The sequence below is a fragment of the Sturnira hondurensis genome, unplaced genomic scaffold (assembly GCF_014824575.4).
Source record: "Sturnira hondurensis isolate 20B ecotype Veracruz unplaced genomic scaffold, ASM1482457v3 Scaffold0004068, whole genome shotgun sequence".
In the NCBI taxonomy this organism is placed as follows: Eukaryota; Metazoa; Chordata; class Mammalia; order Chiroptera; family Phyllostomidae; genus Sturnira; species Sturnira hondurensis.
Window position 1 is genome coordinate 7,544,258 of NW_028076699.1, and position 16,360 is coordinate 7,560,617.

The following is a 16,360-nucleotide window of genomic DNA, read 5'->3' on the forward strand; positions in this document are numbered from 1 at the left end:
TGGAGATTCTAGCACAGTAACCTGGATATTGCAGGGACCAATGCTTTGAAATGCAGAATGGTTGATCCTCCAAAACAGACAGTGCCTGATCTTCTCCTGCCTCTTTCTTCTTTTTTTAAATTAAATATTGCCAAAGAGATGCTGTTTTATTGCTTGATATTGTGCATTAGTGCCCTGGATTTCCAAGTTTAGTTTCAGTCAACACTGTCGGCTGCACTTATAGGGAACTCTGCATGTTGGGTTTCTTGGTAGCCTCTTCAGCACATGTGTGTTTGGTTTGGAAGAGCATTTAAATTAAATCAGTGAGATAGCAATGTAAATCACTAATCTCTTTCCCATAGTCTAAATGTTCCATTTCAGTGTTCTTTAGAGGAATAGGCGTTTTAAAGATTTAACCATTGCCATTGTTTGCTTAGAAACATGCTGATTTCGAGTGGACTGCTCTCTTGTTCCCAGTGTCTCATTAAATGTAGTTGCCGAGATATGATCAAGCAGAATTAGAGGTTGACATCCCTCTGTCTATTCAGCTAGAGAGCTCCTAAGAAGAGGAGCTCTGAATTTGTTTGTGCTGCCAGGTTCACGTTCCTTTCCCTAAAGCAGCAGATTTCTAGATTCATTTACTAAAAGTGATTTGGTATTGCTGATGCCATTTGGTATCTTTTTTGCTGGGCAGGGGGTGGCAAGTGGGGTGCAGTGGTTGAAATCAGCATTCAAGTTTCTTTCATCAAACATACTGAGATCTACGCTAGTTTAAGGATGCAAAGAAGACTGAAAGAGATGGGATCCAAACCTTACACTTGAGAGACTTTGTCTAGAGGGAATATTGGTAGACAATTATAATACTAATGGGAAGATAGAGGCCCAGAAAAGGAAGCTCTTAACTCTGCCTAAGGGAATCAGGGAAGGTTTCACAAAGGCTTTTGCTTTGAGCCTTAAAGGATGAGTAGGAATTTATCAGATAAGCATCTCTCCAATAATGTATCTGATTACAAACTTCCTAAAAAGCCAGCTACTATTATGTGCAGATTTCTACAAAGTTGAAGAACCCTGAGTCTTTCTTACCGTTTTTATCACCCCTGCTTCCTGCTGGGCATAACAAAAAGAGTATTTCAACAAATGCTTGTTGAATGAATGAATAAATGACCTGAAACATAGAAGCAGAAACTGTTGGAGTAGCTGAGCTACTTATACTTAGAAATCCTGTTCTCATGCCCATTACATGCTGTCTCTGAGGCCCCAGGAGCACTGATGTGTAAGCAGTGGCCAGTCTGGCATCTTCATACTGAATAAGCACTTTAAGCCTTGCCAGTAGTGTTGGTGATTTTATGAAACAACACTAGGTTTTAATCCCAGGTGTACTGCTTACTTAACTAGTTGTGGAATTTGAGACAAGTCAGCTTTCTAAGACTAAATTGCCTTATATGCTAATAAAGTTAAGAATACCATTTTACAGGTTTATTCTGGGGACTAAAGTGGATAATGGGTGTGTGACTGCCTCCTCTTCCTAGTAGACGCTTGTGGAGTCTTAACTACCTGTGTGGCTACTTTCATCTAGTACAAAATAGTTTAATGATTTCTTTTTTATTACAATTTGCATTATTTATCAGGTAATTTCATCAGGCTTAATTAACCTTTCATGAACATGAGCCTTATATTTTTCTATAAATGTTCTCTTGTTTAGTATCTCACACAAGTTTTTTTTTTTCATTATCATCACATCCTTATTCAATATGAAGAGAAAGACCATGAGCTTCCTTGAAATTTTCCTTTGCTAGAATTTCAGATTGGTTTGTACGTTATCTTTACCATAAAATTTTGTCTTTTTATTTCCTAGAAACTGACTGTTCTTAAATTCAGCTCTTCTATAAGGTAGAACCAGAAACAAGTTAACAACAGCTTAGGCTCTTTAATCGTTGTTGTTTTTAAGGCTGATTGATAATGTTGCAATTTATGTTGCTGGATTTAGTTTTTTAGTTTCAGTTATTTTATCAAGAGTCCACCTATGATAAGACACTTTCAAAAAGTAAATGTCATTTCTCTAAAGCAAGTTTTATCATGCAAAAGGGAAAGAGGAATTTTCCATGTCAGAAAATTAATTGGACATTGTCTAAAATATAAACTAGAAAGGATTCATGTGAAGTGAACATTTTTCCACCCTTTCAAGAGGCAATTAAATGTTACATGGTCTTAAAGAAGGACTTCAGTATGGGAGCACATTAAGGGCTTTGAAATTACCTGTAGGAGTAAAACAGAACTTCATTTCAGATTTTTTCCTTTCAAATAGACGAGACTATTCTGTGTTCAGATTTAAAACATTGAAAATATGTAAGAGAGAGTTTGGTATTCAGTCTTAATCAGTATTTTGTCTTTGTATAGTTGAATAGTTCAAAATGAATTTTTCGTTTACTTATAAAGTATGTATTAAATATGGAGAATGGTAAACTCATTGTATTTTAAGAAAACATAATTCTTTGGCAATTTCTGCTTGAGATAGGCTTGCACGTATTAACAGGACTCTGTAACAAGTCTATAAAGTGGAACATAACCATCCTAGCCTCTTTAGAGTATAAGGAAGCAAATTTATTCATATTACTAAATGCTTTAGGAACTCCCAGTATTGGGCAATCTTTTAGGGAATAAAATTTAATTTTTGTCTTTGCTGTTAATACTGATTGCTTATGCCCTTTAAGATTCAAGGAATCTTACATTAGTGGATATTTTAACTCATCAGTTTTTTCTTCTTTTTTCAGAGAAAGCTTCTTGCTATCTACCTCCACCATGATGAAAGTGTATTAACCAACGTGTTCTGCTCACAAATGCTATGTGCTGAATCTGTTGTCTCATATCTGAGCCAAAATTTTATAACCTGGGCTTGGGACCTGACAAAGGATGCCAATAGAGCAAGGTAATATTGTTTACAAGTTACGGCTGGGCTTCTTTGTTTCTTTTTTAAAGTCATCACTGTACTTGATTTCTTATCATCATAAGCATTTTCATCCTTGGCATTAAATTCTCTACCATTATATTTAATTAGACATAAGGTATTTGTTGTAGCTAACATATGCAATTAGTTCACGCTAACATATGTGTGAATTCCTTAACTTGCAAAGAGTTCTTAAATTCAAGAATAAATAGAAAACCAAAACCAAAATACATCATTCTCATCTTTTTGCAGTAAAAGATATATAGTACATTTCTTTGTACTATAGAAACAACAAAACAACACTTTGTTCTAGTATTGTAATATGTTATTAAACATTTAAAGAAAATCTGTTTTTAAATAATGTTTAGAAAAGGCGAGGCCAGTCCAACGTATAATCCTACTAGTAAGTTTATTTTTTAATAAATAATTCCAGTGAAGAAGGCAGGACATTCTGGACCAGGCCAGTGGAGTTGGTAATAGCGTAACTCTAGCATATGCTAATTGATGTAATCGCTTTATTGCACACATTCTTTTGCACACATCCATATTCTCAATAGAAAAAAAAAAAACCTTTTCTAGCTGTCAGGGTAAATTTACTTAGTTTGTTAATCATCATATCTGTAAGTGATGAATAATTCTTCATATTTTGCCTATTTGCATTTCCCATCTGAAATATATTTCATCATATTTAATTACACACATGCCCGTAACATCCCGTGATACTACTTCGGATGTGTTAACACAGTCATAACCATAGGCTGCTGGTTTATGAACAAGGAGATTAAATTAATTCATTGTAAGGCAAGTCTGCTATAGTTACCTAATTTAAACAATTTTAGGACAGTTAGAAATTGAATCATCTGACTTGTCTTTTTATTTTGTGGCTCACTGAAGTTTTGCTCATCATTCAGACTTTGTTTTATGTAAACTGAATATGCAAAGAAAGATGATTCTTCCTTAAATTGTGAAGCAAAAAAAATGTTGAAGCAATTCCTTCATCTAACACTTCATTTCTTTAAGCAAATGCTTAGGAAATTTCATAGGATGACTTCCTTCTGCCTTGGAAATGCCCCCTGTTATACATAAACAACCTTTAGCACCTGTATTTGTTGAAATTAAATCAGGCTGTTATTCACACTCAGTTAAAGGTGATGAAAAGCAGTGCCAAAAACAGATAAAAATGCAGTATCTAAGGTCTTTCATGAGGCAAAATACATAGACTGGAGACTTGGCTAAATCTTTCACATTCACTGGCAGTAAGGAATCTCCTCCTTTCCTTTTATCCACAACTTGATGGAGAAGGAAACACTATTTCTAAACCATCTGTAGTGGCTAAGTTCAGCAGGCTACCTGCTGTTATTTTGTTCTATCCTCCATTTAATTCCTTAGTTCCTTTTATTTTACAATGACAAAAAATTGCAGTGTAGTTTCTTTTGAAAAACAGTGTTTGAGGGGTTTTTTTATGACTGGCAATCAACAGCCATGTAATTGCTTTGTTATGTTTTACTAAAGAAGTCTGTTAAGTAGCACAACTTTGATACACTAGTAATAAGAGTTTGCAGGTTACAGAGACACCTGTGGTGACCAAAGCGACAGAAGCTGCTTATTAGAAAGAGCCAGTACAGCTGTGTCCTATTAACTCCTTATGACACTTTTCTAAAACACAAAATAAAGGCCTTGTTTAAGGCTTTAGTGCTTACTTCTCAATGAATTGCAGGACTGACTGTGAAGTATGATAGGCTATTTCAATCTACGTTTTAAAAAATGTGGAATCCCGTTATTAAGTTACTGTCATGAGAATAAAAAGAAGTGATATTAAAGACTGAAAATAGAAATATCGAGGAATTCAATTGAATCAAAACAATGTAACTATTTCTGGGCATCCTTATTCAAAATCAAGTTCTATCCATATTACAGAGTAAAAACTAGTGACTTATTACATTTCTCTCTGCAAAGTAACAAAATTATATAGCTGCTTTTCATGTGCAGCTTCTCATTATTACTATTAAGACATATGGGAAAACACACATGTTACAAACATTAAGATAAAAATTCACTGGAATGGCATATTCCTAAAAGAGAGTAAAGTGCATTTCCTTTAGGCATGTGAAAATGTAAGAAAATTCATTAACCAGGCTGATGTAGTGCCCCAAGAAAGGGTTTACTTTTTAACCACAAGTTTTTTACCACCTATCATAGATTCATCTAAATAAAATTGTCTGATTGAGTTACATCTCTGTGGTCTTTCTTGGATTTTTATCACCACATTTATCCAAAAGTGTTTGTCATGAAAGCCGACGGCACCATTTGATGCTATTGCCACAGAGTAACAAAACCGCAAATTTTTAATTCAGTAGGAGACTGTCGCAGCAGTGTGTATGCGCCAGTGTGCTCCACATCAAAAGCTGTTATGCTGCCATTTGCCTGTTACCAAAGAGTTAAAATGGGGCAGATTAATAGGTGAAAATATAGGAGAGATCGCTCGGCATCACAAGTAACACTGTTGCTGTGGGTTTGTTTGTTTGTTTGCTTGTCTGTTTCTGACAGGTAAAAGTTTGGAAATAAATTCCTGGTAGATAGCTTATCTGGTCTCGTATCTGGCTATTCTCGTTGAGGCTAATCATATAAATTTAGAGAATGCTGAACCTGTAAGCTATTTAATCTGGAGGCTTTCCTAGTGGTTTTCTGGGACTACCCCTGATACAATAGCTGGGGGAAATTGATGCCCCAAATGGGGAGGGCCTTGCCAAACAAATTTACTTTTGCTTAAGCAATACTCTGATTAAGCCTACAGAAGCATTAGTTCTCCACAATTTACTGTGACTCTCTCATGTATGTAGAATATAAGTGAAGGATATTGAATTAAATGAATGCTCTGGTAGGGTTACTAGAATGTCAATTGCTGTTATATTAAATTTCCTCATTTCTCTAATAAACTAGAGTAAAAAAGAAACAGATTTCTATAGAATATCACTGTTAGATACCCCTGTGAATTTGATGATTGTGGGTTTCCCACCTCTAAAATTCTAATAACTTCTTTTCTAAGTTAAATACTTAAGTTAAACTGTCTATATCTGTATAAAGTGAATTAGAAAAATTTCTAAGTTGATCCTGGAATATTCCACATGTGAACTGTGACATTAAACGTTAACTGTAATGATTGTGTAACGATTGTTGCAGTGCACAGGCTCACTGAATTGTGATCTTCAGGAGGGGCTTGCTCATTTTATTTGTCTCATTAAACAAGGAACTGTGCAAAATTTTAGGAGAAAGAAACTTAATTAGCATTTGGGAAATGAATTTGTTGGATCCAATTCTACCTAAGAACACTGTTTATAATTTAAGTATTGTGTATCAAAATGGGGGTTTCTTTCTTGGAAAACTCTGAACAGTCTTGTTGGCTGCCATGTCTAGTTGGATTTCAGGACCATTGTTTCTTAAAGCAGTAAGCCTTTGTTAGTCCTGAGTGGTACTAGAGAATATAATTTTCTAAATACGCATTTCAACTGTGATACTGATAGAAACAGTGAAATATGCCTGTAAATGAAAGAGCTAAAAACAGACAGCTAATATAATAGTAAATAAGGCGATCCTACAAATCACTTCTGGAAGTGGCTAAAATATATCTTAAGAAAGGTCTGTCCAGAAGATATCCAGCCATGTAATATGAAAGTAGAGACATTTATTGAAGAAGATACAAGAAACATTGTACGTAGGACAATGACACCTTAGTCCCCTTCAAAGTAGGCACCTTGGAAACTCACACAGTCCTCCCGCTTGCTGTCAGCTGCCCTGTTGTATTTCCCTCAATCTCATCCATGGTCTGAAATCTCTTCCCTTTCAAAGGTGATTTTAGTTTTGAGAAAAGTCAGAAGTCACATGATGCCAAATCTGGGCTGTAGGGGGGCTGAGTCACCTGGGTTATTTGAGGTTTTGCCAAAAACTCCATAGAAGACGTAATGCATGAGCAGGTGCGTTGCCATGATGAAGCTGCCAATCACCAGTTGCCCATGGCTGCAGCCTTCTGAATTGTCCGAATAGCTTCTGTGGAGGAATATTCAAGCTTAACACAAAATCTGATGCAGGTTCATTGCTCTGCTCACTACAGTCATTTTGAATGCGATGACCCCACAGTACACATGCTCACTCAATGGTGTCTACAGCCCCCAATGACTAGTACAGTGAAATTGTTACTGCTCAGGCACATGCATTCCAGTCCACTCTCCTAGGCTGCCAGGTTCCATCAATGTCACACAAGCCGTTCACATTATATTAACAGTGGCTGGACTCTTTCTGGACAGACCTTGTATTTCCTTCATATTTATTCATTGAATAAGCATTTAGTAAATATTTAATATGAACCAGGGATGGTGCTATGCAGTGATGACAAAAAGTTGAAAGAGATACAGTGCTAATGCTCAAAACACTTGCAGTCTAGTAGGCGAGACAAACAGGGAGCTAATAAGTAATAGGAAGTATGTGCAAGGTGTTTTGAGAATATAAACTTCACAGTGAGTTACTCTACCCAGGGGACAGGAAAGGACGTGAAGAGAGGACACACAGAAAGATGAAATTAGAAGTTTACTTTTTCTATTCAAAGATTTTTATTTTAACAGCATTTCAAGTTTATTGGGTTACAGATATTTGTTATTCTTACAAAAAAATATTGCTATTTTTAACCTGATCATTAGGTACCTGAAATGAAGGGCCAGTGGTTTACATAACTGTGGATGAGAGAAAAAAGATAGAAGGATCTGGCCAGCTACTATATTCCTATATGTTTTGAACCAGATTGAGGATTAGTGTCAACCAATCAGGGTGGAGAGATCTCAAGTTGCTTGGTTGATAATTCAACCCAATTTTGGCATATGTTTACAAGCAAACAATGGAGCAGAGATCAGATACACTTGGATTATGTCATGTAGGAAACCATCATAGATTTAATTAATACAATAAAAACACTTTTACTACAATATATTTATAGTGAATGAACTTTTAGGCTTTGAAAGAAAAATTCCTTAAAATTCAGGACAGAAAGCACCTCTAGGAAACCTTGCCTGTCACCACTCTTGCTTCATTCTGAGTTAGAATGCACACTCTGCGTGCTCCCATAGTACCCCTATACTAACTGTACTGATGGTACTCATTACACTGTATGGTTATCTCCCTGCTAGATTGCCAGCTCCCCAAGAGAGCTATGCCTATAATCTCAATGTGTTACACAGTGCTTTTTAAAAGTAACTATTGTATTGGTAAATAAACAAATAACCTCTAATAGGCATATTGGCTAGTGGAAAGAGTATTGGAAATGCTGCTCTATCCTTCTGATTGTATGATTTCCCCCATCGTCATTCATAGGATTAATAAAGCAAAAACTCACTCTCCTTGCAGAATGAACTAAAAATGTCCACACTGGGTACCATGACTTCCACTGGTCCTGTAGCACCCAAGAATATTTGGCCTCTGCTCCTGTGTTGAGTACCCACAGGCCATCTAGAAAAGTGGCTTGAGTCCACCCTAGATGAGTTCATCCAATGGTTCCACAGTTTCTTGCCTGGACTCATCAAGTTTCTGTGAGACCCCTGAAACAACTGACCTCTTGCATCGAGTAATTCTGTGATGGTACTCTGAGCGGTCTCCCATGGTGCTGGCACTGATTAAGTAAACATGTTCATAGGACCAAAGTGCTGGCCTGGTTATATGGTCAGATATGCCCAGCAGCCAGCCATGTTCCACATGGGCACCATCAACATTAAATATAGATAGCACTATGTAAAACACCAGCACAATAAAAAGCATTTATTTGCTTTCTTCTATTAGACTCCCACTAGCACATGAGTGCCCTCAGTGTTAAGCTGTAGGTTCTTGGCTGAAGTTGCTTCATCAGAGAAAGTCACATAACACAGTGGTTCAGTAAACCACCAGTATAACCAGTAATAAGTGAGTTAGTAGGTATCCCTTGTTCTGACCAGAAGGGCTCACAAGGCAAATGTCTCCATTAGTCCAGCTAATATAGATACTTGTTTAGATTATCTAATTCTAAGAAACTTAAACATTGAAATGACTAGGATAATGCCAACTGGGTAATTAGCCAGCTGTGGGTGCTGAAGAATGAGTTGCTTATTTGTGAGTACATTCCTGAGGTGAGAATGTTTCGCACATCAGTGTACATGCTACAAAGTGTTAAATCATTCATTGCACACTACTTCTAAGCAGTGTGCAGAGTAGCTGCAAACTTCACGAGGAATTGCTGACAGTGCCTGATTTACACAGCTTGCATGTAACGTACATATCATTGTACTGAGTTTTGCGTACGCAATACCAGTGTTCACAGACAATTCTACTGCCTGTCAATATTAGCTCTCGAACTTAATGCCCTTGGGTGCAGTATTTCAGTTAACTGTAAACTTCGGCTACTGTGCTGACAGGTATGTTAGCCTTAACATTCAGTGGTAGTTTTCTGCATTACTTAATCTTCAGCAAGAGTTAATTGACTTAAAGTTTCTATTAGTGGTAGCTGTCTTCATCTGCCTGTTCCGTGTCAGTAATCAGCCATATTCGCAGTGGTTTATCCTTAATTCCAAACTAGTTAGTAGTTCATGCCTGGCTGAAGCCTAGCTGACTATGTTACTCTAACCCTAAACTCCCATTTGATCCAGCAAAAGTTCCCTATGCGTGGGGTCTGCATGGGAGACACAAGGAGGGTTAATTTACAGATGCTACCCTAGGAACAGACATGGAATCTGCAGCAGTCACTAAGAAAACAGATGGACATGTTGTGGTTGGGGAACTAAGACTTCCAGAGAGCCTTCCATGCCAGACTTCCATATGATTTTCCCCAAACTTCTGTATTCCTTTGTGCTATGTTTTCCTTCCAGTACTTTTCAAGGAAATATATTGTCATCCTAAACATCCCAGGTCAAGGGCTTAATTAATGCTTTAAAATAAAGGTTCCAAAACACCAGGAGAGGTTGACATTTTCTCCCTGGTTTGTTTTGTGAAGAGGGAGGAGAGAAGGTGAGGAGGAACCCCTCCTGTTCCATGATTACATCCTACCCACTCATTTTCTCCTTTTCTCCTCTGCTTTTGATTTTTAGTGGCAGTCTTAACAGAATGTCAAGATCAATTTGCAGCATGGTTTAACTCAAGGTTTGCATTCTGCCAGCAGCAATTGTCCCTGCAAACAATGCCGTGTGTTCTTGTAACTTCAGAAGCTTTTAGAAGGATCATGGCAAGGGCAGCATCTAATGACTTTATTAGTGTAGGGTTTCAAGTGGGCTCAGTAATTGTTCATATCTCTTTGTCAGCAAGTCATAATTACTGCTCAGCATTGTCCAAGGGTGCACTTGTGAATAGTTTCCTAATAGTACTGAGAGGAAGGGAAGGAGGGAAATGATAAAAGGCGATGGCCTCTTATGATTGAGAGCAAGCCAATCTGTGTACAGATGATGGCTAAACTGTTTATAATACGTTCTTTACTCTTTTTAAAATAGATTATCCTTTTAAAAATGTTCTTTGAAGTAATTTTAAATTACCAGCTTATAAGCCATTTTTTACTCTGATTTGGATACTTCCCACACTACTTAGTTCTATCGTCTTAACTGCCCCGATGGTGTATGCATTGTGTCAGAATCAATCATTTGTGTGAAAATATATTTTTCCTCAACATTAATGTAACTAATGCTATTCAGGAAATATATATATAACTCAGATACAGTAGTCAGTGTTTCCTTAGTCTATGTGGAAACCATTGCTAGAAAAGAATAGTACAAAGGTGATACTGTTGACAAGATAGGTCAGAAGACCAGCACTGTAAATTTTTATCAAACCTTATTTTTCTCATGCACTAGATCTCTAGTGACTTCATTGGTTTCTGTCTTTACCAGTTTGTGATGATCTAGTCAGAGTGAACTTAGTAAGGTTCATCCCTTAGCTAAGGAATCATTTTCTGCCTCTTTCACCAATAAAGGCAGCTTCTTTACCCTTAGCACTGTCCTCCAAGCTCATGTCATTTGTGACAGGAGTTTCTATGAAAGTATCATTAGTCAAGAGTAAGACTATCACTGCTGCTTTTTAAAAAACGAAACACATATAACAACTGAACTATTAATTAAGCACCTACAGTGTGCCAGACACTATATATATGAGCTCATTCAGTTGTCGTTCTGTACATTACCTCATTTAACCACAATTCTGAAAGGTAAATTGCAAAGGTCCAGTTTCACATATGAAGAAACTGTTTGGCTCGGAGACATTCTGTAACTTACCTAAGATCCAGCAAATGGCTGTACCAGATGTAAATCCCAAATCTACCTATGCTTTTCTGCTACATAATGCTTCATTCCCCATGACCTTGCCATGCTAGATTATTCAACAACAAAAAAATGTCCTGAATAACTGTTCTGCAGTGCCCTATAAGGGGATATAAGAAAAGTATAAGGCATGGACTTTTTGCTCAGGGAACAAATAAACATGGGATTCACCAAATGTTAAAGTTAAACCCAATTATTCACCTTCTTTATCCCTGTGCAATTTCAGTTGAACTTGCTAGAGAAAAATTGCACTGATTTAGAAAAAAAACAAACTTTAAACAAATACACAGTAATGCTGAGTAAACCCACATGTGGTTTTCTAGCTAATTCTCTTTCCCGGGTGAGAAGTCTTATTCCATACTACTCCTCATTCACAGAAGAAACATCTCATGTTCCACTCCATTCCCTTTCCCAGCTGCCCTCACTGTTTGAGAAAACACAAGTCATCAGACAAAAATGACCTTAATATTCTGTTCTTCAAGTCTCCATTGATACGGCTCCTCTTCATAAAAGCCAGATAAACCTTCCTAGAGAAGTCCCCTCCACCACTTCCATAGCACTCTCCTAGAACTTTTCATAGTAAACTATTACTTTTGCTTATTCAAAACCATTTTTTTTTCTGATTCTTCCACTGGGATATAAGCTTCATAAGGGCAAGAATTGCATCAGTCTTTTTCATTTTTATTTCTTACTACACTCTCAATAATTATTTGTGGGATGTTATAAGAATGCATGACAGCATAATGGTTAAGAAATGATTGACTTTTGGGTTTAGTCAGACTAGGACTGGAATTCTGACAATACTACTAGACCTCCGTAGTCATACGGGCAAGTTGCTGAAATCCTCTTAAGCTGCAGTTCCTGTATTGGAAAATGAAGATAAAAACCTCATTCCTCAGAGTTGTTACTAGAATTGAATGGGATCATTGATTTGTTTAAAAGTCTGGCATTATGTGTATTTTTTCTTTCTTTGTCTCAGACATTTATGAAAATGTTTATAGGACAAAGCCAAGTGATAAGTTATTTGAGGTCACTGTCAGTTTGGTAGCACTCTACAGGTTAAATTTCCTGCTGACTAAGAATTTATTTAACTTCGCCTACATGCCCTGGTCGATGTGTCTCAGTTGGTTGGAGTATCTTCTGTGCGCCAAGGGGTTGCGGGTTTGATGTCCATTCCCAGGCAAGGCAAGTTGTGGGTTTGATCCCTGGCCGGGCATGTGCAAGAGGGCAACCAGTCGATGTTACCACTCTTTCTCTCTCCATGCCTCCCCCTCCCTGCCACCCTCTCTCTCTCCCTCCCTCTCCCATTCCTTCTCTCCCTGTCTCTCTAAAAGCAATGAAAAAGTGCCCCCAGGTTGGAATAAAAAAATAAAATTTAATTAACTTAGCCTACATTTCTGAATCTTATCCTGAAAGAGACTTTGTTTTTAAAGATTGTATTTATTTTTTAGAGAAGGGAAGGGAGAAAGAGAGGGAAAGAAACATCAACGTGTTGTGTGGTTGCCTCTCTCATGCCCCCTGCTGGGGTCCTGCCCTGCAACCCAGGCATGTGTCCTGACTGGGAATCAAACCCGCAACCCTTTGATTCACAGGCTGGCATTCAGCCACTGAACCCCACCAGCCAGGGCCTGAAGGAGAAGATTTTTAGATACCTTGTCATAGTCCCACTGATTTCCAGATAGTTGAAGCTTATGAAATGCTCTGGAGCTCTCAGCCTGGAAGTGACTTTTCTAGTTGTTTTAGGGGACTGAGATCAATTCCCTTGTCTTTACTTTTTGAAAATCAAGGTATTTCCTTGTCTTTAAGGATGCAGATTCCTCAGATAATAGTGATTTCTATTATTCATTCTAGCCTTTTGCAGTCCCTTTGTTCTACTACCTATCCTTTATCCAGTAAAGTATCCATTAAATATGTACTGTACCATAGTGCTCCCTTATTTTCTCTCCTACATATTTTTGTCTGTTTTTCCACTTAGCATTCATTATTTTCCTACTTTATAAATGGACATAATAATTACACATGAATAAATACAATATAAAACAGGAAAATAAAAATAAAAGCAGATAAAGCCAATTAAAAGGGTCAAATAATGAGTATTTATAAACACTTAGGTTGACTCAAATTTTGTACATAAACACTGAATTCAGCTCCATAATTCTTGGAGCTAAAGGAGAAAAAAGGAAATGTAATAGGCATATCCTCATTTATTGGTTTATTCATCTAATATATATTAAGTTTCTATTATTTGCCAGGTACTATATAGCCTAGAGTTTATAGTTTATCATGTACGATTCTTATTGTCTGATTAAAGGAAGCCTAATCTCAAGATTTCTTGACACTAGACTTATCAGTGAGATCACTTTTATAAGTTATATAAATGTCTAATCACTGTGTTGTATACCCAAAACTGCTATATCATTGTATGTCAACTATAGTTGAAAAATTAAAAATAATAAAAATTTTAAATTTACTGTACTGAATTCAAGGAAGAATTATGTGTTTTTCTATTTGAGGGTCATTAGGTAATGTAATACACAGTTATTTTTCTACTGTTATTTTGCATAAAACATCATTTTAAACAGCTGTTTCTTATATCAATCCCCTGTAAAAAGCAGAGGGCTTTATATTAAGTGTTTTTTTTCAGTAATGGTAATTCTTCAGAGAGCTTAGGTAACATGGTCCTTAAATGTTCCTTTTTGAAGATCTAACTCATAACAGGTATAGAGCTCAGAGGAAAAGCCTACGTAGTCAATCTGTTCATTTAACTCTCTGTCAAACACTGGTAGTCTCGAGTGAACCTTTGTCAAGTGCTGGGTTGTAATTGATTCTTGCTTGAAAACCTTGATGAGTGCCTCAAAGTGCAGATGTTCTGTGCTGTTGGTCATCTGTTTTTTAAAGATTTTCCTCTTGTGTGTAAGATTTTTACTAATGTCTTCCCATATTTTTTCCCATTAGGATGATAATTATTTTTCAAATACATAAGGAAAAGCCAAGGTTCTCTTGAGAAACTGACCAACTCTGAAATAAATGATGCTGAACATTTTTTATATAATATTCAAATCACATTGTCTCCAAATTTTGCAGCTGGAAAAAGTCAGAGAAGATAGCAACATGGAAAAAAATATATATATCTTTACTTCAAATCTCTGTCCTAGAGTAGGGTATGATCTGATCTTATGATGATGCTGATACAGAATTGTAGAAATTGTACAACAATATAATATAGTGTAAAGCATGGTGCTAAGTATAACTCCTTGTTTAGGAATATTGAGCGTGAGATTGCTATTATAACATTTTAGGAACCGTTTTGCCACATCCTTAATTTGAGGGCAGGGGTTGAGAAAGGAAAACCAATTTTGATTCTAAAGCACATAAAAGGGAAAGAAAAGAAGTAGTATTTATTAATCTACAGTCTAGTTCTAAAAATAGGTATCATTATCTTCATTTTATAGATGAGAAAGCTCAGAAAAATTAAATTATCCAAAGGAACAACTAGCAATTGAAAAATCAGGTTTGTTTGACTCCCAAGTCTTTGTTCTTCCCGACAGTATTATGTTCCTTGCAGTATTTCCTACTTTCTCTAATATGTTAATATTTGGATATTTTAAACCCCTTTTAAGTCACATGTTCGCTCAGTCGGTAGTGACAGGATGAAATTACGTAAAAACTGCAGTATGCTAAAAACTAAGAGGGAAGCTTAGAGTAATGAACTTGTGGGCTATTACTTGCTTAATTAGTGGGTCCAAATAACCTATGGAAGTGGAAGCATAGTAAAGGCCTGGGAAATCATGATAGTTCATGCCAACTGTCTTAATCAAACTTATTCCAGCAGCAGTTGGAAGAGGGAAAGAAAAGGTGTGTGGTTAACATTGTCACAGTGGAGATAAAGGTTACTGAAGCATGAGTTGGCCCATTCATGCAACAAATATGTTAGTCACTAGGTGCCAGGAATGCAGAGATGATTCCTCCTGATAATAGCTCCATCTTGGAACACACAGTTCTCCCTGACTTCTAAGTACCCATTTTCTCCCCTGGTTCCCTCCAGCTCTTAGTCTGAAACACTAAACCTAGACCCCAGTTAGATATCATATAAGTTCCTATTGGGTGATCCTTGATTTATCAAACGCAAAATATCCTTAGTGTCTTAAGAACAAAAACCATATCTTGTCATATATTAATGGGCCCTCATAAATACTGATCATTTGGTAAAAGAGCACAGAAGAAATATTAGCTGACATTTAACATAAAAGTACTCTCTTATACAGCCTCTAGAAAATGAATCTTCTCTTTATATTTCTAGAGAAGGAATTTCTGCATTTGATAAGAGATTGCATTAAATGTTTTCTCTTGTCCATCCCAACTAAGATTTATATTTTCAGTATTTAAAATAAATATTTATATTCTTACTGGTGGTGAGAAAAAGACAGCTAATTATCTATTTATTATTACTGTTCTTCCACAAAATTAGTATAAATCAGTCCCTATAAATTAGCTATACTCCTGTCATTAAACTGTCAGTGCCTCAGAGTCTTTCCACTTGAGTGCTTTATAGATGACAATAAGGAGGTAAACTAAGAAGTTACTTAGTTTTTAAAACTCTGTCCACTACTCTATTAAGACAGTTTCAGTTTACTGTTACTGGAAAGTCTGAGCCTCAGACAGTTGAGAGATGCTTTTGAGATTGAATCTACCCAAAGTCTCATTCTGTGTTTTCTTAAATTTGCCTTTAGTTAGCTGTGTTCTCTAACATGCATACATTATTTGCATTTGTGTGGAGAAGCATTATGCCATCCTTCTGGAAAACAACTGATAATATGTATCAATAATAATTAAATGACTCTAAGTTTTACCCTATAAGTCCACTTCACAGACTTTTTTCCTAAGGTTATAATTCAGGATATTTATCTGAGTATTCTTTAATTATTAAAAACACCAAAAAGAAAAATCTTGCTCTAAGTGTATAGTTATATTATTCATCCATTTAAAATGCTGGCTCATTACTATTGTGTAGAAGGCTAAAAAACTGTATCCACCCAGACAGTGATTACTGCCAAAAGGAAAAGATATACTTGAACGAAGGACTGATTGAAAAAAAAAAAAGACAGATGTGATTAACAGTGTGTTT

At 36.4% G+C, this 16,360-nt stretch overlaps 1 protein-coding gene across 1 annotated transcript in view; it reads left to right on the plus strand.

Moving 5' to 3' along the window:
- Positions 1-16,360, plus strand: part of FAF1 (Fas associated factor 1) — a 432,339-nt gene that overhangs the window by 308,807 nt on the left and 107,172 nt on the right. The window contains exon 13 of the mRNA XM_037043313.1: positions 2,751-2,905. Within this exon, the coding sequence (XP_036899208.1) occupies positions 2,751-2,905 (155 nt within the window). The remainder of the gene's footprint in view (positions 1-2,750; positions 2,906-16,360) is intronic.